This window comes from Babylonia areolata, chromosome 16 (genome assembly GCF_041734735.1).
Source record: "Babylonia areolata isolate BAREFJ2019XMU chromosome 16, ASM4173473v1, whole genome shotgun sequence".
Classification (NCBI taxonomy): domain Eukaryota; kingdom Metazoa; phylum Mollusca; class Gastropoda; order Neogastropoda; family Buccinidae; genus Babylonia; species Babylonia areolata.
In genome coordinates this window covers 13,947,939-13,975,101 of record NC_134891.1, presented here as the reverse complement: position 1 = coordinate 13,975,101, position 27,163 = coordinate 13,947,939, and the positions used below count along the sequence as shown (strand labels likewise).

The window sequence follows — 27,163 nt, the reverse complement described above, 5'->3', positions numbered from 1 at the left end:
AAAAAGAGCCAGAGAAAGTCATGGAGAGATTTTTGCTCTTCCTTAACCTCCAACACACCCAAGAAGAAAGTGTGGAGGGTTTTAAAAAGAATTAAGGGCAAAAACGTATGCCCAACCTTTCATCATCTTAAACTTTCAGACGCTCTGGTCACAGAGAAGAAAGCAGTTGCCAATTTGCTTGCCTCCACAATTGAACAGAACTCGAGATCTGCTAACAAATCTGCTCGGTTTCTCAAAACCAAAAACCTGACAGAAAAAACACCCTGTAACTTCTCTTCCGACAACACAGAGAATTACAACCTTCCTTTCACAATGAATGAACTTAAATCTGCCCTTCAGACCTGTACAGATTCCTGTCCAGGAATGGACGAGGTCCATTATAAACTCTTAAAGCATCTTCCCGAAACCTGTCTGGACACCCTGCTCAAAGTTTATAACCACATCTGGATCACAGGCTTTTTTCCACCCTCCTGGCGGAAAGCCCTCATAATCCTGGTGCCGAAACCGGGAAAAGACCCCTCGAACCCCTCCAACTACCGCCCAATAGCACTGACCAGCTGCATCTGCAAACTGATGGAGAAGATGGTCAACAGTAGACTGATGTGGAAACTAGAGACCAACGGCCTTCTGGCGAAAGAACAGTGCGGTTTCCGCAAGCATCGCTCTACCGTTGACCATCTGGTTCATCTGGAAACCACGGTAAGAAATGCCTTTGTAAAGAAACAACATGTGGTGGCCATTTTTTTTGACTTGGAGAAAGCTTACGATACCACCTGGAAATTTGGAATCCTCTCGGACCTGCACAAGCTCGGCTTCCGAGGACACCTGCCCCAGTTCATCCACAATTTTTTGCAAGACAGACAATTCCAGGTGAGGGTCAGCACCACCCTGTCTGACATTCACGAGGAGGAGCTGGGTGTCCCGCAAGGGAGCATTCTGTCGCTGGCTCTCTTCAGCATCAAAATTAATGACATCGTTCAATCCGTTTAGAAGGGATCGGACAGCTCGCTGTTCGTGGACGATTTCGCCTTGTGTGGAACTGGCAGCACGTATGCCAGCATCCAGCGACGGCTTCAGCTCTGCGTCAACAAAATCCAGTGTTGGGCAGAGGAGAATGGCTTCACATTTTCGTCCTCCAAAACTGAATGTATTCATTTTCATAATTTTCGCCAGTTCTATCCAGACCCTGAAATCCGTCTGGGAAAATCCACCATCCCGGCGGTCAAGGAAGCCAAATTTTTAGGAGTCGTCTTTGATCAGAAGCTGAACTTCCTCAGCCATATTAAACAGCTGAAAATATCTTTCCAAAAAGCCCTGAACATCATTCAAGTTGTGGCACACACGGACTGGGGTGCTGATAAGAGAACTCTCTTGCACCTCTACAGAGCCCTGGTCCGGTCCAAACTGGATTACGGAAGTGTAGTATACGGCTTGGCCAGACCGTCTCACCTGAAACTGTTGGACCCTATACACCATCAAGGGCTCCATCTCAGCTTAGGTGCTTTCCGCACCACCCCTGTGCACAGCCTGTACGCAGAGGCGGGGGAACCGCCTCTCTCCAACCGCAGACTGAAGCTGACCCTAAATTATTATTTGAAATTGTTTTCCGAACCTACAAACCCTGCTTACGACGCTGTATTCAACAACCCTTTTGACAAGAAATTTAAAGACAACCCAAACTGCATCCCTCCTCTCGGACTCCGCATTCAGCCGCACTTAGAAAATGCCGACCTGGATGTCGGTGGCATCTCAGCATTTCTCTAAGTTCCCTGACAGCCCTCCGTGGACCTTTAGAACACCTGAGGTCCGATTCGATCTGGCCTCGTACCGTAAAGACTCCACCAGTTCTCTGGCCTACAAAACTTACTTTTTGGAACTCTGCCACAAATTACCCACTTTTCAAAATATCTTCACTGACGGTTCCAAGTCTGAGGACGGAGTCGCTGCATCTGCGTTCTGTCCCGCCTTTCCTGACCGGCCCTCAACGGAACACATCCTGTCTGACAGCTCGGTGTACACTGCGGAACTGACCGCACTGGTTCTGGCGGTAAAAATGGTTCTCTCTTTGAAACAAAAGAGATTCATGATCTTTTCCGACTCCTTGTCAGCCCTGGAGGCGATCGCCTGCAGGAATATCACTCATCCCAAACTGCTGGAATTTTATGAAGCTTTTACTCTCGCAACGAAGAAAGGATACGAGGTTGTGTTGGCCTGGGTTCCCGGACATGCTGGCATTCGTGGTAACGAAAGGGCGGACCTGCTGGCCAAGAATGCTGTAAAGAAAGAATTATCCAGATCCTTTGTACCATACGCAGACATGAAGCGGAAGGTGAACACTTACGTTAAGGATCTTTGGCAAGAGGAGTGGAACACCCAGACGGACAACAAGCTCTTCCAGATCCGTCCAGACCTAAAAGAGACCCTCCCATCGGGGGTGGAGAACAGAAAGGAGGAGTCTGTGCTGTGCAGACTGCGTGCGGGGCACACTTTTTTTTTACTCATTCTTACTTGTTGAAGGGGGAAGAGGCCCCTCGATGCATTCCCTGTGATGAGCCTCTCACCGTGAAACACGTGCTCCTTGACTGTTGGGATCTGCATGACGTTAGACGCAGACATTACACGGCGGTTTCTTTGAAGACTTTGTTTCGTGATGTCCCTCCGTGGGCACTGATGGACTTCTTAAAAGAAGTGAACGTTTTTAACCAGATTTGAAGGTTTTAAACTATGGAAGTTTTTTATTTAACTTTGGAGTGGAAAGTTTGAAGTGGTGACTCGTTTTAATTGGTTGTTTTTTTTTATTCTTGTAGTAGTTATTGACGCGGCGATAGCCTTGAGATGGCCTTAGTGGTCGGCGAGGCTCTAAGCACCATAATTTCATTTCATTTCATTTCAGTTCCTATGATCATTGCTTCAGTTTTGTCCGCATTCAATTGTAACTTATTTAGAGTCATCCAGTTTTGAATGTCTAGGAAGCAGTTGGATGTTTCTTAATAATAATAAAATGTAGGCTTATATAGCGCAGTACCCCCATCTCAGATGGGGCTCACCGCGCTTTACAATAAAATATACAAATCTAAGACTAAGTGTCATAAGATATGTACAAAGTCAACACAGTTACACACAACATTGGCTAAAATATACTGTAGGCTAAAATATACTGTAGGACTAAGTGACATAAAAATTTTAAAAATTTTTAAGTAAATCAACACGGGCACCATCACAGTAGATCACACAGGTGCAAACCACAGCAAAATAAAGCACATCACATTCACCATGTCAAAAATAAACACCAGGGAACAGGTATCACGAAAAACACACCAAAATCATCACAGATGCATACAGATCAACACAGAGAGCACATCCAGCAACAAATATCACAGAAAGCATATGCAGATTGAAAACTTTCAGTGTGAGAAGTACAGTTTGAAAAGATATGTTTTGAGTGCAATCTTGAATGCAGGTGTTGGGGTGTAATGGAGGTGTGAGGGCAGTGAATTCCATTGTTAAGGTGCAACAAAAGTAAAGGAACGTTTACCATAAGTTTTAGTATGAATCTTTGGAATGGACAGTGTGCGCTTGTCATTTGAAGAATGGAGTTGTCTGGGTGTTGAATAGACAGAAAGTAGATTTGAAAGATAGGACAAGAATCAGTGAAGAAATTGTGACAAAGGACTGAGAGTTTGTATTGTATTCGTGCTTGAATGGGGAGCCAGTGAAGGGAAGCGAGTAGGGGAGTGATGTGTTGACGTTTCTTTGCTTTGAAAGTCAGTGAGTTGTGCTGCAGAGTTTTGAACTTTTTGAAGTTTGCCAGTACAGTGTTTGGGGCAGCCAGCAAGAAGAGCATTTCCATAATCTAATCTAGGTAGAACAAAAGAACAGACCAAAGTCTTTGTGGTTTCTGTGTTTAGGTATTGCCGAATTGAGCTGATTTGTTGGAGTGCTGCATATGCTGACCTACAAATGTGGTTGATGTGTGTGTCAAGTGTCATGTCATCAGAAAGCATGTAACCAAAATTGTGTGCAGATGCTGAGAAAGGTATGTCTGAGGTCTGTACCAGGATATATGAAGGCTTAGGCAAGTCAGAAAATGAGCGCTTCGAGTGAATGAGAAGTGCCTCTGTCTTATTATCATTTAGTTTGAGCTTGTGATTTGTCATCCATGATCTGACATCTGTGATGCATGACTGTATAGTCTGTATGGTTTGACCTATTTCTGTAGCGTGACATGTTCTGTAAAGCTGTGTGTCATCTGCAAAAGATTGATTGGAAACAAAGTGACTTTGGATGATTGAATGAAGAGGTTTGGTGTACATGATGAAGAGTGAAGGACCCAAGACAGAACCCTGTGAAACTCCAAACAAAACAGGTGCTGGTTGTGATGAATGATGATTGATGATGACTGTCTGTATGCGACTTGAAAGATAGCTTTTGACCCAGGAAAGATATTATTTCTGTTATAATGTATTGTAAGAATACACACTAAAACAGTCTCTCAGAACAGAAAGGTGTGAACGTTTTCTGTGTAGGGGAGAGGGGGCTGGAGGGGGGATGTACAAAACTTTGAAGATTGAGCAACATCAGGATTTGTATGTTTATTTCTCAATTATAGTGGAAAGATGAAGTCTTTTTGAGGATACTTTTTATTAAAAAAAAAAAAAAAAGAAAAAAAAAGAAAAGAGAGAGAGAAAGAGATCCAAAGATATTGAGATTTTACTCTGAAAAAAAAAGTGAAATCTGATGGGCATCACTATCAACACTCGATTTCTAAAGAATGTGTGTTCCATCATTTTTCACTCCCACTTAAAAAAAAAATGCATACTTGAGCAAAATTATGACTGTGATCAGACTGGACAGTAAAAAGTGTGACTCAAAGGTCAACAGACCTGCATCAGTTATGGCAAGGAGTAGTTTCAGCTTGACGTAGATAGGATTGTGAGCAGATCAGAAAATATAGAGTTGTGGCCATCTGCCTGACTAGTGAGTGTCCACAGGTTTAGGTCAGACTAAAGTAAGACAATCTGCCCCTTTTTTAGCAGGTTTTAATATGCAGCCCATTATGTGGCTTGTGTTTGCTTGGTTATCTTTCTGGCCAAGTTACCTCTTTGATGTTGGGACCTTTTGAACTTTGCCGTGTGTAATAGTGCATGTATGATTATATATCACCTTACTGAGTTAATGTGAGCAGCACAGTTTGATGGATCACTTTATCTTTAAATCAAAACATGCCTTTTCTTTAATTAAAAACTTTTTTTTCTTTCTATCTGTCTGTCTGTCTATCTATCAATCTATCTTGTATCCTAAATACTTACTCCCTTCTCGTTCTCTAAGTCCTCTGTTGAAAAGCTCCTTCGTCCCCAAAACCTCTTCAAAGACATTTGGCAAAAGGGCCTTTCAGTATCAAGCACCGTTTGCCTGGAAATCTCTTCCTCTGGATCTCCAATACTTACCAAAGCTGCCCTCTTTCAAAACAAACTTGAAAACCCACTTAGTCCAGCAGACCTTTGGGTGTGATGAAACATAGCTAAATGTCTGCATTCTTCCTCTTCCTGCCTACCCCACTTTGCCCTCTACTGAAATCATATCGTGTGCATGTGTTTCTGTGGGTGGGTGTTTGCATGTGTGTGAGCATGTGTGTGTGTGTGAGTATGAGTGTGCATGTGTAGGGCATTTTTTTCATATGTGTGTAATTGTTCCTGTCTGCAAATCGTAACATTGTCTTGGTGAAAAGATACATATATATGTGTTGTTTTTTCATGTGCAGAGGTATGTTATTATGTACTGTTGTATAGGTTTTGTTTTATGAGTGGCGCACAGAGCCCATTACATGGAGAGTTTGCGCCATATAAGTACTATTATATATATATATATATATATATATATATGTATAAAACTCACATGCACGCACACACACACACACTCTCTCTCTCTTTCTCTCTCTCTAAAGGGCCTTTACTCTGAATGGACAATAAAATAGTGTCAGTGTCTCTCTCTCTCTCTCTCTCTCTCTCTCTCTCTCTCACACACACACACACACACACACACACACACACACTCACACATGCTGTACTCAACAGAAAAAAAAAATCATCTTCTCCCACAACTCTGAAGAGTTATTGGGGCTCCACACAGAATTGTTCACCAGATTCTTCCAGGTCTGTCAGTTGTGTGTAAGTCTGGGTATTGGCATACAGATATGAAGAGATTTATATAATCTTAATAGAATTGAGAATATATATATTCTGGCGTTTGTACATATTTAGGATGACCTGCAGTTGTTGAAAACATTTTGATTTGTAGATTCTGAAACAGCATGTTTTAAAGGAAGGTATCCTGATTGTGAAATAGTGGAATTTTTTTGGTGTTTTTTATGATACGATCTAAATGAGACAGACTGATACTATATCTCAGAAATATAGATTTGTACAAAGTGTTGTATAATTATGATTCAGATTATCTATTGGAAATTGTGTTCCCTTGTTTCACTAGGTGTAATAGCACTTCTTTGTTTTTGATTTTTGTATCATTCAGTATGTGGCCTTATTGATTTGGTTATTTTTGGGTGTGGTCAGTTGGAGCCCTCAATGAGGACAGTCAGAATGAGCATGCGGGGGAATTTTACTGCAGCCACTGCAACATAACTGTGAATTCAGCTGAACAGTTGAAAGTGCACCAGGAAGGTAAGATGACACACCACTGTATTCCATTATGTAAGATATATTCATGATAATAACATATAATTATAACAGTGTCAGTCTTAGCAAAGTCACAGACACACTGTCATTTCAATTTTGACAATATTTTTTTCAGACTGTGTATTTAATCATCCACTCATTGGTGTTACATATCCGAAGGTGTCCAAAATATATTTTTACATAGTTTTTGCGTCTTCTTTTGCCTATGATTGACACAGGCTCATGTTTGACAAGAGGAAGAAAAGACACAATAAGCTAAATCAGAGGATTGCTTGTGACTGACATATCTAGTTGTTTTGAAAAGTAAGGTATCCTGGAAAAATATTTCAGGTCACTGCAACCAGAGTGGTCCATGCTAAATTTTCTGCCAAATGATCTTTTCAGCTGTGCTGAAACAGAGACACATCAGTGGTGGCCATGTTGTGGAAAAATATTATGATATCAAGTGTACACTTAACAAAGATGACACTGGCAACAAAAGCAACAAAAAAGAAAGAATGAAGAGTTATTGTCCTCTGTGTGACCATTATTTTTGTTGTTGGAAAGTTCAAGAGAATTCTTACCTGGAGTGAACATGTTAAAGACACAACTGTAGAGAATGCCTGATGTCTATCATTTTATTGATGTTTTTGCATGACAAAAAGCCAATGTGTTAACAGGCACATGACAAAAAGCCAATGGGTTAACAGGCACATGACAAAAAGCCAATGGGTTAACAGGCGCTTGACCAAAAGCCAATGGGTTAACAAGCACATGACAGTCGATGGGTTAACAGGTGCCTGACAGAAAGTTGATGGGTTAACAGGTGCATGGCAAACTGTCAATAGGTTAACAGGTGCCTGACAAAAAGTCAGTGGGTTAATAGGCGCTTGACAAAAAGCCAATGGATTAACAGGCACATGACAAATTGTTGATGGGTTAACAGGTACATGACGGGAGAGTTTATGGGTTAACAGGTGCATTGCAAAAAGTTGGTGGGCTAACATGTGCATGACAGAAAGGTATATGACAAAATATTGGTAGGTTGATAGGTGTATGACAAAGTGTTGGTAGTTGTTGTCTTCAGTTTAACGTCTTTCAACTAACATGTGCATGACAGAAAGGTATATGACAAAATATTGGTAGGTTGATAGGTGTATGACAAAGTGTTGGTAGGTTGATAGGTGTATGACAAATTGTTGGGAGGTCAACTGGCACATGACAAGAAGTCGGGGGATGAACAGGAACATGGCAAAAAGTCAGGGGATAACAGACGCACAGCAAGTAGTTGGAGGGCTAAGAGGCACATGACAAAATGTTGAAGGGTTAATGATGATGTAGCATGGCTGGCGTGCTGTTGTTACTAACATGTATGTGTTAGGAGGGGGTTAAATGGCTGTGTATGTATGTGAGCAGATGAGTTTATGTATAGCAGGAAATAAATGTTAGCTTATTCTATATTTCAGCTTCTGTGACATGTAGTATTAAGATAAGAAAGAATAACTTTATCATCTCATTAAGAAAAATTACATCAGGTGCGGCAAAACAAACGTAGACAAGTACTCAACACATAAGCATTAAACATTACTTAATAAAAAAGAAGCAATAAACATGTAAGGTATTCATATAAAATGCATATATTCACTTAAAATGTTGTAATTAATCATTATCGTAAACATGCTGAAGGACACCAACGTTAACATTATTGTATAAGTTATTGCATATTTTAATAAAAGTTCATATATGAAAGTTGATATTTTCAATGTGATTGTGCTTTATAGGTTTAATGGTATATGTACTTGAGCCAAAGGCGAATTTCTGAGATTTTACAGTCAATAAAGTTATATCTTATGACAAAGTGTTGGAAGGTTATTCAGTACCAGAGAATTTTGTATGAAAAAAAATGCTTTCCCTTTGCCAGAGAATTCAAGGATTGAGGGATAATGAATAAAAAGATTCTAGCACAAAAACTATATGGGATACAGAAAGAAAGTGAATGTTTTTGTGAAGGAAAACGAGTGAGGATTTTGAATCTGGGCTTTTTTTCCTAATTACTCTGAATACAGTTAACTATTCAGGCAATTCAAAGTGAATGTAAACATTTTTGCCCATTAAAAAAAAAAGTATATATCCACCACTACAGAATGACATCCAAATGAAAACAAAATACAGCTGCAAATGACATGCTTGTTGTCAGTTTATGCCGACAGATGAAAATAAAACAGGTAAAAAGATTATGATAACAATCACAGCTCTTGCAGCCATGTAAGTGAATAACTGTCCTGAGAATAGCAGACATGGGTTTAGTCTACATAAAACTAAAAGAAAAACCATTTATGAAGAAACTGTGGAGTCATGCTTTGTGACATCAAAGACTTTCCCCTAAAGAGGAAGAAATCTGATGACACTCACTCAGTCCATGCTGCACGTGGGCCAACAAAAACTGTCTGCTGTGCATGTCAGTTCACTTTCTCTTGTGGGCACATCCGTCATCTGATCAGTGACAAAAAGCATGAAATGATAAAGACACATGTTTCCTATCTTTTGCACATTCAATCCTGGGTTTCATGAACGTCACGGATTATTGGCTGCTGTCCAAGCCACAACAGTAATTAGTGACAACAATTCTCTGACGGCCGAAGCCACACCACCTTCCATATGCTCTGACCAGCACTGGGCCTATAGTCTTTAACCAAAATTCTCCTTCCCCGCCACCCCCCCCCCCCCCCGCACCCCTCTCAAACTACGCACACATACCCACCCTTCTCTTTGTCTTTCACTGTCAGCTGTTCAAAAGTGATGTCTATGATGATAGATGATACTGAACAATGTTACTGTCAGTTTTGTCACTTATCTTTGTGTAACTTGCATGTTCAAACAAATCATCAAAGAGATCCATCTCCATCTTTATACCTATCCATAATCATTTGCATACCCTGCAGAGTTGTGCAGATTCCACTGACTGAGACCACTGTCTTTGCTGGACAAACTTTCTGATACCTTTTTCCATGCTCACTCCAACTGGTCCAGTTCACAAATAATTGAGAAGAAAGGGGTCTTGCACCTAACGTGTGCTCATATAGTATTTTTATCATCCAGACACATCAAACCAACCGTTCAGAGTATGTCAGAAAAATCTGAATAGATGCAGGATGTCATAGGACGTCTTATAGACACTAAGGCAACACTTTGCGTAGGACATCAGCTGACATAAGCACAGAATGGTTAAGAGGTGCATGACAAATTGTAGATGGGTTAACAGGATTGTGGACTGGTTAACAAGTGATTGACAAAATAGTGATGGGTTAACAGGTGTTTGACAAAGTATTATTAGATTAACAGGAATGTGACAAAATATTGATAGTTAAGCATGTGAATGACAAACTGTTGATGGGGTAACAGCTGATCAAATTTGGGGGAGCTAACAGGCGCATGACAAATATTGACAGGTTAACAAGAGTGAAAAAACATTGATGGGTTTAACAAGTGCATGACAAAATGATGATGGGGTCTCCCTTGGACCGACGGATGAGTAGGCAGGCAGGCTTATCTGTCGGTGTGTGTCCTCATATAGTAGAAGAGGCCGATTCTGGATGGGCAGCACTTCCCACAGGTATTGCAAGGGAAAACATCTCCAGAAGTTGAGCCCTGCTTCCTGTGCTCACGCTTCTCCATAATGGCTAGCGTTCTTTTGTTTTCAAATGTCTTTATGCCAATCCAGCATCCTCCAGCGAGAGCGGTCAAGGGCATCAGCTTCCCAGGAAGCGATGTCTATGTCACAGGCTTTGAGGTTTGTCTTCAAGGTGTCCTTGAAGCGCTTGCAGGGTCTTCCAAGTTCGCGGTGGCCTTCCTTCAGCTGGCCATACAAAAGCATTTTTGGGATCCTGCTGTCTGTCATGCAGACAACGTGTCCTGTCCAGCATAACTGGCACTGGATCAGCAGGCTTTCGATGCTGGGCAGGCTGCTCCTCTCTAGGACCTGGAGGTTGGAGACCCTGTCTTGCCACTTTATGCTGAGGATCTTTCGTAGGCATCTCTGGTGAAACTGCTCAAGTTGTTGAATCAGAATGTTACGGCGATATGTCGTCCATGTTTCACAGCAGTACAACAAGGTGGTCAGCACAACAGCTCTGTAGGTTTTGATTTTGGTTTTGAGCTTGATGCCTTTGTTGTTCCACAGCCTGTTGTTGAGTCTGCCAAAAGTGGAGTTGGTCTTGGCGATACGCAGCGTCACTTCTGTATCAAGGGCTCTGTTGCTGCATAGTGTGCTGCCCAGGTAGCAAAACTGGTCGACTGACTTGATCTCTGTGTCATTGATCTTGATTGCAGGTGGGGGGGAGGCACTGGCGTTCTGTGAGCTAGCTGTTTGGTGTCATATACTGTACCATGTCAAACTGATGCAAACTAGGCCTATGGTTTGCTCTGTTTGGCCAAATTTCGAGTGGCTAACAGTGAAAAGACGCCCCTCTTAGTCTGGCCCACTCTTAGCCAATCAAACGCCTCTAACAGCTATAAGCGCTGAATCATTCCTTTGGCCAAGGCTCTCCACGCCATCTTGTCAGGTTTTCGCTCTGTCTCGTCTAACGCTGTTTTTGGCTATTAAGCGTTTTCATTTGGCCTTATTTTGTTGTATGCGGCTTGCATGTATATTGTTCTTACATTCTGTGTACTCGTTTCGACTCGGCCCCCTCGATTTCTTCGTATTTTTCTACCTCTGAGTCGATCCTGTCTTTCCTTTCTCTGTTGGGGATCGAATTGTTCGCTGGGTGCTTACACGCGGTACCATGCCTTGTTTGCCATCCTACGAAGGCAGGGATCATGATGCTGGCAGAGATACTCGCCAAGAGACTCTCCCAGGCCCGGAGCTCATGATTTCTCCCGATAGGGACCGCGGCGATGCGTCTGCAGACGCTGATCGCGGAGGGGACGCTCGTCCCGATAAAACGGTCATGAAGGGGACCGGGGGGAAAGGGATACGAGCGTCACCTCCCGAAGTGTCCCAGCGCGAGGCAGGTGGAAGGGGGAGTAGCACGTCTTCTCTTGGTGGTGGGAACTCGCGGCTGGGTGCGGACTCCCAAGGGGAGGCCGCCCCCCGCCGTTACCCGGGTCCCCACACGGAGACGGCCCTCAGGGGCCCCAGTGCTGTTTCCCCTCCTCCCTTCTCGGTCGACCCCCCTCCCCCACCTCCTCCTGGGGGAGAAAAACATTTGGTTCCGGGGGGGGACCTCCACTTAGCCCACCCCGGGCCAAGCCACCCCAGTCTCCCCACAGGAGGGGATTCGGGGCGCGTGGCAACCTGCTCTGCAGGTCTTCCCGCTATCCGGCCGGTCTCCCCTGCTGGGGGAGTCCCGCACGTGTCAGGCGGTTCCGGACAGTCAGACCACCGGCCTTTCGGCCTGTCTGACACCCAAGTCGGACCTGACCTCCCTCCGACTTGGCCAGGTTTTTCCCTTCAGCGAGGTCAAGGCACCAGTGACCCTTGGGGCTGGGGTCACGGGATGGCTGGTGCCCACGGGTGGTATCCCCCATTCTACCCGTACTGGGGTGCACCTATGGTGCATGCTGGGTTCCCGGGAGGACCAGGGACTAACCCCTGGTCCGCTCCCCACCGGACCCAACCCAGCACAGACCACAGAGTGACACACACAGCCCCGACAAGAGGGATTGACTCCTCGTCGGGCAGGTCGAGCTCCTCGACCAGTATTAACACTACAGCCTCGAATCGGTCCTCTGTCAGCACGCAGGTGACCTCCACGGTCACTACGGCTTCCTTTTCAGGACCGACGGCAGCTGAGGGACCCCGCTCAGCCCGTGGGAGCCTGCTGTTCCCACCTACCCAGCCCTCGGTCCTAAAAGGAGATGAGTGGGTGTTCGTCCCCTCACAGCACTCGTGGGTCCCTCTGGCGTCCAGGGACGCTCTCTCTGAGAAGGTGTGGCACCCACCATCCCAAGCATGGTTGGACCTACGGTCCACACACTCCCCACCCTCTTCAGGTGTCAAGGACATAACAGAGGAGACCAGGGTCCCTGCTCGGGATCGCCCCAGCTCATCCCGCTGGGCTGACCACAGCCCACAAGACGCCCCCGTGGGTACATCCACTTGGGATGGCACCCAACATGGGATGGACTGTGAACAGGAGGGACAGCCCCTGTCTTCGGATGAGGACGAACAAGCGGATGAGCACTCTCGCCCCCATCCCAGTGCGACAGATGGAGCCCACGCCTCCCTAGGGACCAGCCTGAACCAAACTCGGACTTTGCCGAGCTCGAACTGACCCTCCCCAATAGGGTCACACATGCTGAATCAGTCCCTCAGGCAACTTTGTCACCCTTAACCCTCCTACGGTCAGGTGACTCTAACTCCAGAACCACAAGGCGACTCAGAGTGCCAGAAATGGCTCAGGAGTGGCTTAATAAGCCAGCCCGCACCGTCAGGGGTGCTGCTTCCATCCCTCCTCCAGGCAGGGAGTCCCTCTCTGCCCCGGGCGCTTTTGCCCCAGGCAAGTTCCTTAAAGATCCCTCTAAGGGAGGAGTGTGGTCCTGGTACACACAGGACCACCCTGCCTACAGGGAAGCAGAGCCCTCCGCGCAGGACATGATGTTGGTCTCACAGCGCACCACCTTCCCCACCTCAGCTACTCTTCCCTTTAAGACATTTGCAGAGTGGGACAAACTGGCCCGCCGCTGCCTCCTCGAGGTTTCCACGGCTTATACCTTCTTTGACGTGTTCCTCCACAGAGCCAGTGAGCTGTGGGAACGACGTCCAGTTCAGCAGGACACGGAGTCTCCTTCCTCTGGCCTGCCTGGCCTCTTCTCAGACCCGAGGTTAAACACTTTTGGCAATCGAGTAGCGTCTGGTCTCACGGCAGCTGCAGACGCAGCTACCAGCCTTCACTTCAATACGGTGCTAGCGCGGCGGGATGCTGTTCTCCGCCTCTCTAACATTCCAGTAGAGGAGAGGGCTGCCCTGCGGTCCATCCCAGCACAGCAGCACTCCCTCTTCGGCCAGTATGCGCCGCATTTTGTCAGCCACAGGGCAGAGACAAACCGGGAGGTGGCCTCATATTTAGCCCAATCCTCCCAGGGGCGCCAGGGTTCTATGCCATTGAAGAGACCCGCCACCAGGGCTCCTCCATATACCTCGCCTCCTAAGTCAAAGCGGCGTGCTCAGAATCAGCGGCAGAGGAACAAACCACCTCATGGCCGTCCAAGCCGTCCGGCCATGCCCAAGGCCAGAAGGCAGCACCCCCAATGACTGGGCCCCGATTCAGCACCGCCAGTCGTTCAGCCCCTCCAAGTAGGAAACTTGTCCCGGCACGCTCATCAGTGGCGTGCTCTGGGACTCAACGACTGGATTGTGTCGGTGCTAGAGTCGGGGTACATGCTCCCTTGGGTGGGGGACCGCCCCCCTCTAAGATCCACTCCTCCTCCTTATGTGCCCAGCTCGATGGAGCAGGAGAGCGTCTTAGAGAAAGAGATATCGCACCTACTCCTCATAAGGGCGATATCTCAACTCTCGGACCCGGGCCCCGGTTTTTACGGCCGGTTGTTCGTGATTCCAAAAGTCTCCGGAGGGTGGAGACCAGTCCTGGACTTGTCCCCCCTCAACAGATTCCTCCCCAAGATGAAATTCAAGATGGACACACAGGCACAGATTCGGGAGACCATGCAACGGGGAGATTGGGCGACGTCCATCGATCTGAAAGATGCTTATTTCCATATCCTCATCCACCCGGCATCCCGCCGGTACCTGAGGTTCGTGTGGAGGGACAGAGTGTTCCAGTTCTCTGTCCTCCCATTTGGTCTGTCCCTTGCCCCTTTCCTGTTTACCAAGGTGGTGCGGGAATTGGTGTCAATCGTCCGGTCGGAGTCCATTTGGCTCTGTGTGTACCTGGACGACTGGCTTATTCTGGCCCAGTCACAGGCTCTGTGCCAGAGTCATACAGCCAGACTTCTAGACCTGTGCTCCCAACTGGGCTTCATCACGAACCAGGAGAAATGTGATCTGTCCCCGAGCCAGTCCTTCGACTTCTTAGGGATGAGATTCGACACGCGGTCCATGATAGTCTCTCCGACGCCAGATCGGTGGGACCGTCTGGCAGGCCTCCTCAACCACTTGCGCCATTCCTCCCAAGCAACAGCGCGGACACTTTCTTCCCTCCTGGGCATGATGGAGTCCATGGCACCTCTCATCCCTCTGGGCAGGGTTCTCAAGCGCCCTCTTCAGAGGGCACTCAGGCTACGGTGGTCCCAGAGCACTCAGCCATGGGATACCCGGATATGTCTGGGCGAGTGGTTCCTCGAGGTGACATCAGAGTGGTTAACCACCCCTCTTCTGACACAGGGGGTGCCCATAGCCCCACCTACTCTTCAGGTGGCACTATTCACAGACGCCTCCTCCATGGGCTGGGGAGCCCACATGGACTCACTCCATGCAGCAGGGACTTGGTCCCCGGAGGAGCGCCTATGCCACATCAATGTTCTGGAACTGGAGGCAGTTCGCAGGGCTCTCCAGCACTTCATAGCGGAGGCCAAAGGCAAGACCATTCGCTTGTTCACGGACAATACAACAGTCGCATGTTACATGAACAAAGGGGGGGGAGCGCACTCGGCAGACCTCTCTCTGCGGACCGAGGCTCTCCTCCGTTGGTGCCACAGCAGGGGCATTGCACTTTCAGCGAGACACATAGCAGGGAAAGACAACATTTTGGCAGATGCTCTCAGCAGGTCCAAGAGTGTCATGCACACAGAGTGGACCCTGGACAAGGACACCCTGCAAGGAGTGTGGGAACAGTGGTTCCGGCCGATGGTGGACCTGTTTGCGACAAGGTTCAGCAAGAGACTTCCCACTTACGTCTCTCCAGTCGCCGACCCAGAAGCATGGGCAGTGGATGCTCTCTCTCTAGACTGGAGCAGTCTGATTGCCTACGCGTTTCCTCCCTTTCCAATCCTGTCCAAGGTGATACGGAAAGCCAGGTTGGAACGCCCGCAGATGATCCTCATTGCGCCGAAATGGCCAGCCCAGCCCTGGTTTCCGGTCCTTCAGTCCCTGACACATGTTCCACCACTGGAACTGGAAACCAAACCTCATCTGCTGAGGCAGCCTCGTTCGGGCATTCCTCACTCCAATCCTCAAATGCTCCACCTGCACGCGTGGCTGCTGTGCGGGCGGATCTGTCAGCATCACCATTGAAGTCTTCCACCCCTCGGTCAGCCTCTGTGTCGGCCGCGCTGACCAAGGGGGGTGCCTCCTCCGACCTCCTCTCCATAGTCTCCAAAGCCAGGAGGGAGGGAACAGAGACTTTGTATGACTTTCGATGGAAGAAATGGCTGAGTTGGTGTACAGCTCAGAACATTCCCCCTACTAACCCTACGAGCATGCAGCTGGCCAACTTTCTGGCTCACTGCTCCTCGGTTCTCAACCTGTCTGCTAGTTCTGTGAGAGGGTACAGGTCTGCCATTTGTACCACTATCAAACAGCTAGGTGGTCCTGCTTTTGAAGCTGATTTCCTGCTCAGAGAAGTGGCTAGGGGCGCCTCTCTGAAGGAAGCTAGGAATCCCAGAAGAGTGCCCCTCTGGGACTTGTTCCTGGTGCTGGATTTCATTCGAAAACAGCCCTTTGAGCCATTGGGGACTATTCCTTTTGACCTTCTCACTCTCAAGACCACTTTCCTTCTGTTGCTGGCCACGGGCCGTCGTAGAAGTGAGATTCATGGTCTTAGTGGTATGCCACAAGATCTAGCATTCCACAGAGATGGTTCCATCACTCTTCGTTTCCTTCCAGAGTTTCTGGCTAAGAACCAAGACCCCGAGGTCCCTTCCCCCTCTCTGAGGGTCAGACCTTTGTCTGATATTCTGGCACAAGATGATGAAGATAGGCATCTCTGCCCCGTTCGGTGCCTCAAATACTATTGCAATAGGTCTCGCCATAGGCGTTCTTCTCAGAGGCGCCTTCTCATCTCCCTCAATGAGAATTACAAGAAAGATATCGCTAGCTGGTTGGTACATGGACTCGGTCTTGCTGATGCTGATGGTGAGTCCAAAGCGCCTGCAGGAGGTTGAGAACCTGTCCATAATGAACTGCATGTCCTCATGGGTGTGTACAGCAAGCGCACAGTCATCAGTGAAGAGGAACTCTCTCAAACACCCTGGACCTGGTGTGGAGTCACCGCAAGTTGAAAAGTTTGTCATCTGTGCGAAACTGAATGTAGATGCCCCAGTCAGTCTTGGAAGGTGTCAATCAGCATGGCAGAGAAGAGAATGGAGAACAGTGTGGGTGCCAGGACGCAGCCCTGCTTCACTCCATTTACCACAGGGAATGGATCCAACATGTCAGTATTTTCCTGTACTCTTGCCTGCATGCCATCAAAAACAAAAGTAGCAGTACTAAGTGAGTTACCAGTAAAAGGTGCATAACAAAATGTCAGTGGGTTAATAGGTGCATAACAAAATATTGATGAGTTATTAGGTGTGTAACAAAATGTAGATAGGTTATTAGGTGCGTAACAAAATTTTGGTGGGTTATAAGTTGCGTAACAAAATTTTGTTGGGTCAACAGGTGCAAGGCACAAAAAGATGGTGGAGCAACGCAAGAGGAAATCAGGAGAAACAATGGAGGCACAGCCGTCTGAGAAAAAAACGGTACCCACTACAGCTTCATATTACATGGTAAGTGGAAATAGCAGAGTGAGTAATTCTCAACACTGACCAGTGCAGGGACATCCAATACATGGGGGAAATCAGGCAGACCCCAAGAAACAGTTGTAATTCTATGTCCACTGTACTTCCTATGTATAAGGGCCCTCCATGCTTCAGTAGTAACTGCCAGAGACAAGGGGAAATGCAGGTGGTTTGTCACTTTCAGCACCAAAAACATAGTTTGTGAAGCCTGACAGTGACTTTCAATGTGGAGAAAGCTGGGGATGAATAGATGCAAATGATGAAAATTGGGTGAAAAAAAGTTTTGTATTTTACATTTTATTAACCCATTTACTGCCAGGGAAATATAAATCCTGCTGAAGGCTTCTGCCAAGGAATTTTCAGTGAAAATATGTATAAATTAACAAAAAAATTCTACAGGCTATATTTTTTGCTAAAAGCACATAAACCAGATTAGTTTTTTTGTGAAAGGAAGTTGACTGAGCTTTCTGTTGAAAGCACTTTCGAAATTATGGAATGTATAGATTATTATTTTGAGCTGGTTGAACAACGAAGTATATTTTTTCAGTATAATTTTATGTGTTGTAAGCCTTCACTTTCGACCACAGATATATTCACAGTGTAGGGGTGACTGTCCAGCCAATCATTTGCATATGCTTATCATAGTTTTCAGCATATGTGGTGCTACTCTTTTACTGAAATCTTACCCCTGCATCTTACCGGCTGTATGCACCATATCTGTGTCTGAAAAATAAATTCTGACTACCACATGGGGCCACCTGACAAAACAGACTCAATATATGACAACATTGTTGATCACAATAAACACTCACGATCATGCTGAACAAAGTGCTTCACATCTTACCACTGTTTGATTTGACATGGTTCATGTTCACCATCAAGTCCAGTTGAAACCAAATCAATACTACACAAAATTTCAACTGAATGTGACCGCAGTTCGCCCTTTGGCCTTGAAAAAGGATCAGTGTCTGAGTTAGGGATAGATTCATTGTGTGAAAGTAGAGAAATCACAAGTGAATTGATTGTTTTTTGCCCACCGAAAGCGGAGTATGGCTGCCTACATGGCGGGGTAAAAACGGTCTTACACGTAAATGCCCACTCGTGTACATACGAGTGAATGTGGGAGTTGCAGCTCACGAACACAGAAGAAGAAGAAGAAGGATGTTTTTTGAAAGCAGAACGCACTGCAAAATGTCGGGCAAGACTGAAAAGCAAGGCCAGCAGACTGGATTCTGATTGAACAAATCAATGAACTTGGGCTTTGTAACAGTCACCAATCGGTCACTGATTATTTAGTTTTTCAGCCCCAACCGTCTGGAGCTCACTGCCTGCTGACCTGCAAAAAGCCCCCACCCTTACTCTTTCAAGTCCCATTTGAAAAATTACCTTTTTTGTCTTGCATTTGAGTAACAGTTTAGTCTAATTTGGGTCTGATTTACTGTTATATGAGGGATGTACTACATTTTCGTGTTGTGTGAGTGTGTGTGGGTGGAGGTGCTATGTGTGTGTGCGTATGTGTGCACACACGTGTGTGTGTATGTGTGTGTGTGTGCTGATCATCATGATGTGAGGATGGTGAATGTTTCTTTGTGGTTGGTTCTTTTTCTTATGATTGTTGCTTCTCTCTTGTAACATGTAATTTGTGGAGCGCCATGAGTGATTGTTATTTGAATTTTCTTGAGAATTGTTGTTTCTGTATTGTTACATTTGATTTGTGAAGCGCCGTGAACCTCTCTGTGAGGGAACAGCACTATAGAAGAGCACTTCATTAGTATGTTTATTATTACATTTGACTGTAAAGTCTGTAAAATGTCAAGAAAATGTGTAAAAAGAAATAAAGCAGAAGATAACAGAGCAGACAGAGTAACAGAGCAGAGTCAACAAGCAGATGAAAATAAGTCAGATTCTGATCCAGTTTCCAAAGATGACACCACTACTCAGAAATAACATCCACCGTTAGCAGAGAAAAGAGGACTTTCACTTTGTGGCAGATGTGGCTTATCGGATGTGTGCATCTTTTTTAAGTTCAAAATAACTTTTTTCTTTCAATTCAGGGGGTGTTCCTTATGCACTGCAGCGCCTTCTTGGCTGAAAATTATGTTACTCCATTGCAAATGGCAACTGCCTTGATCGAGTGTTCAAAGCAATATCTCAGCAAATTTAAACTCGATTTTGATGCAGTTTTTGTGTTTTGTGAAGCAAAAAGCTGTTGAGTGTGTCAGCATGGCTGCCAGGATGTACGGTACAGAAGAGGTGGCTAGAATTTTGTTTTATTTTCTGCACAATGTTGACTTTTGCAACCACGAAAATGTGATAGAAAAGGAAAGTAATGTTGTTAGTCACTGTTCGATTGCTTGAGATATTTTTTCTTAATCTTATCACAAGCTTAAAACCCAAGCCATGCATGGTTCTAGATATCTAATCAAATATTTACAATAATAACTACTTACATAGATGTCAACTAACACATAGATAAATACAAAGTTTAGACATCCATATATTGCTTTCATGTGATTATGCACATAAGATCTATCATCTACACGCACAAACTCCTATTTATTGTCTCTGGTGAATGAAATACTTTTTATTTGCGTCCACTAATATATATTTTGGTGTCATATACTGTACCATGTCAAACTGATGCAAACTAGGCCTATTGGTTTGCTCTGCTTGGCCAAATTTCGCGCGGCTAACAGTGAAAAGACGGGCCCACCCGCTCTCAGCCAATCAAACGCCTCTAAAAACTATAAGCGCTTAATCATTCCTTTGGCCAAGGCTCTCCACGCCATCTTGTCAGGTTTACGCTCTGTCTCGTCTTACGCTTTTTTCGGCTATTCAGCGTATCCTTTTGGCCTTATTTTGTTGCATGCGGCTTGTGTTTATTGTATTCTTACATTCTGTGTACTCGATTCGACTCGGCACCCTCGATTCGTTCGATTTTTTCTGCCTCTAAGTCGATCCTGTCTTTCCTTTCTCTGTTGGGGGTCGGATTTTCGCTGGGTGCCTAAGCGCGGGTTCCATGCCTCGTGTGCCATACCACGAAGGCAGGGAATCATGATGCTGGGATTGAGACTCGGTAAGAGACTCTCCCAGGCCCGGAGCTCATGATTCCTCCCGATACGGACTGCGGCGATGCGTCGTTAGACGCTGATCGCGGAGGCGACGTTCGTACCAGTAAAACGGTCATGAAGGGGACCGGGGGGAAAGAGGTACGAGTGTCGCCTCCCGAGGTGTCCCAGCGCGAGGCAGGGAGAAGGGTGAATGGCAAGTCATCTCCGTGCTGTGGGGACTCGCAGCTAGGCGCGGACTCCCAAGGGGAGGCCGCGCCCGGCCATTACCCGGGTCCCCACTCGGAGACGGCCCTCACGTGCCCCATTGTTGTTCCCCCTCCTCCCTTCTCTGTCGACCCCCCTCCCCCACCTCCTTTTGGGGGGGGAGAAAAATTTGGTTCCGGGGGGGGATCTCTACTTTGCCCACCCCGGGCCAAGCCACCCCAGTCTCCCCACGGGAGGGGATTCGGGGCGCGTGGCAACCTGCTCTGCAGGTCTTCCCGCTATCCGGCCGGTCTCCCCTGCTGGGGGAGGCCCGTGCGTGTCAGGCGGTTCCGGGCAGTCAGCCCGCTCGTCTTCGGGCGGGACTGACACCCAAGTCGGACCTGACCTCCCTCCGACTTGGCCAGGTTGTTCCCTTCATGGAGGTCAACGCACCAGTGACCCTTGGGGTTCGGGTCACAGTATGGCTGGTGCCCACGGGTGGTTACCCCCATTCTACCCGTACTGGGGTGCACCTAGGGTGCACACTGGGTTGCCGGGAGCACCAAGGGCCAGCCCCTTGTCCGCTCCCCACCGGAATGAAATACTTTTTATTTGCGTCCACTAATATATATATATATATAGAGAGAGAGAGAGAGTATTTGCGTCCACAAATATATATATATATATATATATAGAGAGAGAGAGTATTTGCGTCCACTAATATATATATATATATATATATATATATATATATATACACATATATATATATAGAGAGAGAGATTGGAAGTAAATTAGGGATTCAAAAGCTCAAAATTAATTCAGATTGCACTCTCTGTGTCTCTCTGTATCCATTCTCTCCCTGTTCCCCTCTCTCTTACTCATATGCACCGATAACCGATCTGCATGTAAGTGTGTGTGTATGTGTGTGTGTGTGTGTGTGTGTGTGTGTGTGTGTGTGTGTGTGTGAGTGAGAGATTCAAGATTCAAGATTCAAAAACTTTTATTACTCAAGGATAAAGATTTTAGGCATTGCCTAGTCTTCCAATCTGTCCTTGTGACAACAAAAACAGTAACGATAAGACACAACAATAATAACAATAGTAAATACTACCACTACCACTAATACTACTACTACTACTAATGATGATGATTATAATACTAATCAACGGACCATCATCATCATAAAAAATATAATGAAGGGAACACTGTCACACACTCACACCCACCCAAACACACACATATGCACACACTCATCCCCAAACACACACACCCTTATGCATATACATATTTGCACATATACCCACATGCATGCATATGTCTACATGTACATACAGATATGTATGCATACGTATACATAAACATAATTAGGTATCAAATCATATTGTAGTACATTACAGATCATATTGTAGTACAATAGCAGATATTGAACAAAAAGAAAAGAAAAAAAATCAAGAAGTAAAGGGGTTATTAAGACTGTCAAATTAATCACCACACAGAATACAGGAAAGAGGCACGACTGAAATGAAAATATATAAACAGAACAGAGAAATATAGTTATATCACTGTACATATACAACAGTGATGAGAAACCTGACGCTGATGTGGCAGGCAATAACATCCAATCAATAGCTTGCATGTAATACATAAAAATCACAAAAGGTTGAAAATAAGATGAAACATGTTAGTGTATGTAAAGGAACAGACAGCGCATACATTTCACAAAGGGCATGATGTGTTTAGGCCGGTTATATTTGGTTTGGGGGTCTATTGTTTGTGGAGCAGAAGTTTTCGTACCCTTGATTTGAAGGACGATAATGAATCGCCTGTCTTGACGAACGTAGGAAGAGAGTTCCAAATAGATGGTCCAAAAAATGCAAAGCTAGATTTGTACAAGTCAGTGCGCACATGAGGCAGAATATAATTATCTGAATCGTAACGCTCTGTTGCCCTTTGAACAAATTCACTGTGGTACGGTGGTGACATGTGGTTGTGTACTTTGAACATGAGGACCATTCTATTGTATTCAAATTGCTTGTACAGTGGTAATATTTCCAGTTTTGTTAATTTCTCATCTGTTGATAGTGAGTGGTCGGGTAGAATAAGTTTAGCAGCTGGTCTATGTAATGAGTTAATTTTTTTTGAGCTGGTTGTGACTGGCATTGCTCCAGATTGTAGATGCATAATTGATATGAGAAAGACAATGTGCCCCGAAGAATAATTTTCGGGTTGGAGCATCGACATAATGTCTAAGTTTATTGAGTAAGAACAGATTGTGAGCTAACTGTTTGCAGACATGGTTAATATGAGCTTGCCAGTTTAGTTCTTTATCAATTATTACCCCAAGACCGCGGTGCTCACAAACTTGTTCAACTGGGTTCTTGTTTACCTCAAGTTTTAGAGTGAGAGGCTTACGTTGGTGTTTTTGTCTGGATGTCAGTGCCATACTTTTTGTCTTATGTGGGTTAAGTTCCATGTGATTCTGGTAACACCAGTCTAAGATGTCATTTATTCCCTGTTGTAGCGATGATTGTCCAACAGCGATGTCGGTGTCTCTACAATGAAGAGAACTGTCATCAGCGAACAGATCGCAGATGACGTTGCCAGGTGATATGCGCATCGGCAAGTCATTTATATAGATGCAAAAGAGTAGAGGTCCAAGAATAGAGCCTTGCGGTACACCACGATCTACATGACCTTCAGAAGAGTACGTGACCATTTAGTAAACACGCTGTGTTCTGTTTTCCAGGTAAGACCGGAAGAATGAGCCAGCTGACTGGTTCCTCCCGAAACCTGGAGGGGGTCAGGCTGGTGTTCTCCTGACCCACTCCCGGGAGGGTCACTACCTTGTCGTGGTCGGGAGGCTTAGTGGCCAGTGATCGAGCGAGCTATGTCGGCGGGGGCATCAGTGCTTCTTGGGGTTTGGTGCTCTGGTCCCAGGTCTTAATTGACAGCCTACATAGCCATCGTAGTTGTTAGGGCTGAATAAGTGGTGGTTTTGTACTGATGCCCCTGATAGGGCTTCCCATGCCGAACAGGTCGTGAGTGAGGCCCAAACTAAATGTGACCCACTGTCCCTTTCGCTATTCTTTGTTCTTCTTTTTACCGCCTCTTTTCTGTCCTCAGCTCCCCATCAAGCCTTCTTTTCCACATTCTTTTTTTCTCTGCGGCCTTCTTAAGGCCCGCCGTGTTTGCCGTGCGGCGCGACCTGTGATGGAGGGGAATGAGATCCTGGGGATTGAGAGAGCACGCTGCTGTCAACACATCCCTTTGGCTCGGACCTCTCCTAAGACAGGCGGCACACATTGGCCCGTGTGTGTCAATCGGCTACCCCTTCGTGGGGCTGGGTCAAGACTGGCAGTTTAGTGGCTGACGAAGGTAACCCCCGTAGTGCTCGGCTCTCTGTCCCCGGGAGCTGGGCATGATCGGGGGGGAGCACGTTGGAGCTGGGCTGCTGGTTGTATATCCCTCCCGAAACCTGGAAGGGGTCAAGCTGGTGTTCCCTTGACCCTGGCCCCTAAGTTGGACCCCATGGTGGGTGGGTAAGGGAGGGATGAATTCACATTTTTCTTTCAACATGAATCCTAAACAAATACACCCCCCCAAACTCGGAAAAAGACGACGACAGGGAACGGACGACTCAGACTCTGAGTCGGAGGTCGTCGAGACCTCTGGTTTTTGGCCATCGTGGCTAGTGATGGAGGGCGCTGATGACGACAAGCCCTTGTCGGCTCTCAGCCCCTTCGCTGTCCAGAAGGGCTTTCAGTGTCTGGCAGGATCGCTCAGATCCATCAAGAGGCTGAGGAGCGGAGCGTTTTTAGTACAGACAGAATCCAAAAGACAGACACAGCTCCTTCTCAAGGCGACCACTTTCGTGGATAGGGCAGTGAAGATTTCCCCTCACAAAGGTCTCAACTGCTCAAAGGGAGTCATCAGATGCCCGGAGTTGAAAGGTGTGTCTGAGGCCGAGATCAAGAGCGAACTGTCCTCTCAGGGAGTGACCGATGTGTACAGGGTGACGGTGAGGAAGGGGTCGGACAGAGTCCCGACCAACACTTTCTTCCTCACCTTCTGCTGCCCGGATGTCCCCAAGGACATTCGGGTCGGATACCTGCTAGTTAATGTCAGCCTGTACGTACCGTCCCCTCTGAGATGCTTTAAGTGTCAGAAATTCGGACACGTGAGAGACAGATGTAAGGAGGAAGAGGCATGTGGCACCTGTTCGAAGGCGGCGCACCAGGCCATTGCGTCAGTGCAGCCCTGTGTGCGAACTGCGGAGGTGGCCACCCGTCCTCATCGAAGGACTGCCCCGCCTGGAAGAAAGAAAAACAAATTCAGAAAGTCAAGACAGAACAGAAAATTTCCTTCTTTGAGGCAAGGAAACAGGTGGAGGCCGCGTCGCCTAGGACGTCGTATGCCTCTGTCGTCAGATCCGGGACGGTGGACGTCGCAGTCCAGACGACGTCCACAGGAACGCAGACGGACGACTTAACCGCCTCGTCGGAACCGTTGGCCTTGGGTGGAGGCGCTGTGTCCACCCCTTCCCATCCTGCGCGGCAGTCCTCAGGGGCTGCTGGGCGGGAGAGAAAAGCCTCGGGCGGAGGCACATTGTCCGCCTCCCGCCCCACCCCACCCCCCGGCCCCCCTCGCCCCGTCTCTCGTCTGCCTGGCCCTCGGGCTGGCGGAAGTGGCCGGAAGCCCCCCGCACCTCCAAAACTCAAGGAGGGGAGGGCTGCGGCCACGGCGGGATCGGGAGGGGCCGAGGTGGTGGATATTCCGACCCGGTCGGAACCCGAAAAATTTATGTCAAAGAACAAATATTCCATCCTGGCGGACCTTGAGCCACCGCAAGTGGAGGAGCAGGGGGTAGCGATGGAATAGGCTGCTGCTTTATTTTTTTTTTAAAAAAAACCTTTTTAATGGCAGTGATCCACTGGAATATCCGGGGATTCTATGCCAACTTCCAGGAACTCCAGCTGCTTTGTCGTGCTTTGAAACCTTCAGTGCTGGCACTGCAGGAGACTCTGCAAAGAGATGGCAAGGTTTTATCTCTCTCTGGTTTTAACTCCGTTTTTAAACCCGCTCAACCGAAGCAAGAGGGGTTGACGGGAGGTGTCGCTCTTTTTATTCGAAAGTCCCTTTTATACAGTACAGTTCTTTTAAGCACCCCTTTACAGGCGGTGGCAGTCAGAGTCACGCTCGAGGAAACCATCACTGTCTGCTCTCTCTACCTTCCCCCTTCCGTCCGTGTTCTGAGGCAGGACCTCATGAACCTGGTCGACCAGCTCCCACGTCCGTTTTTACTGTTGGGCGACTTCAACGGACACTCCCCGCTCTGGGGAAGTGAGATGACATCAGCCCGAGGTCTTCTCTTAGAAAACCTTCTCTCTGACATGGACTTGTGCTGTCTTAACGACAAGTCTCCCACTTACCTGCATCTGTCCTCTGGAAAGCTCTCGTGTTTAGATCTGTCGGTCTGCGATCCATCGTTGGTCCTGGACTACGAGTGGAAAGTGCACGACGATCTGCACGGGAGTGACCACTTTCCTGTCGTCCTCCGCCCCACAGATGGAGAAGGTGACTCTCTGCCTGACCGCCTGTACTACGACAAAGCAGACTGGAGTTTTTTTACCACCAAGATAAGAGCGGAGCTGCAGGAAGAAACAGTATTGAAAAGCAAGGACCCTGCTGACACTCTGACTCGGATCGTTTTAGATTGCGCCAAAGCAGCAGTCCCATCGTCTACCTCCAAGCCTCAGGTCCCTAGAACGCCCTGGTTCAACGCGGAATGTCGGGAGGCCCACAAGTCTCGGAAGAGAGCGCAGCGACGCGTCTTTCGGAGACCGGAGTCCGATAGCGTTCGAACCCATCAACAGCTGAGGGCGAAAGCCAGGTATGTTTTTAAAAAGAGCCAGAGGAAGTCTTGGAGAGATTTCTGCTCTTCCTTAACCTCCAACACACCCAAGAAGAAAGTGTGGAGGGTTTTAAAAAGAATTAAGGGCAAAAACGCATGCCCGACCTTCCACCATCTTAAACTTTCAGACGCTCTGGTCACAGAGAAGAAAGCAGTTGCCAATTTGCTTGCCTCCACAATAGAACAGAACTCGAGATCTGCTAACAAATCTGCTCGCTTTCTTAAAACCAAAAACCTGTCAGAAAAAACACCATGTAACTTCTTTTCCGACAACACAGAGAATTACAACCTTCCTTTCACAATGAACGAACTTAAATCTGCCCTTCAGACCTGTACGGATTCCTGTCCAGGAATGGACGAAGTCCATTATAAACTCCTAAAGCACCTTCCCCAAACCTGTCTGGACACCCTGCTTAAAGTTTATAACCACATCTGGGTCACAGGTTTCTTTCCACCCTCCTGGCGGAAAGCCCTCATAATCCCACTGCCGAAACCGGGAAAAGACCCCTCGAACCCCTCCAACTACCGCCCAATTGCACTGACCAGCTGCGTCTGCAAACTGATGGAGAAGATGGTCAACGGTAGACTGATGTGGAAACTAGAGACCGACGGCCTTCTGGCGAAGGAACAATGCGGTTTCCGCA

At 46.8% G+C, this 27,163-nt stretch overlaps 1 protein-coding gene across 6 annotated transcripts in view; it reads left to right on the top strand.

The window, feature by feature from the left end:
• The window catches only part of LOC143291179 (uncharacterized), a 73,689-nt gene that overhangs the window by 21,807 nt on the left and 24,719 nt on the right, over positions 1-27,163 (top strand). For all 6 annotated transcript variants that reach the window (XR_013056482.1, XM_076600895.1, XM_076600894.1 and 3 more), the window contains exons 5-6: positions 6,570-6,677; positions 17,230-17,339. Coding sequence is in view for 5 of the 6 variants with exons in the window: in XM_076600895.1 (XP_076457010.1) it covers positions 6,570-6,677; positions 17,230-17,339 (218 nt within the window). In the remaining variant the exon portion in view is untranslated. The remainder of the gene's footprint in view (positions 1-6,569; positions 6,678-17,229; positions 17,340-27,163) is intronic.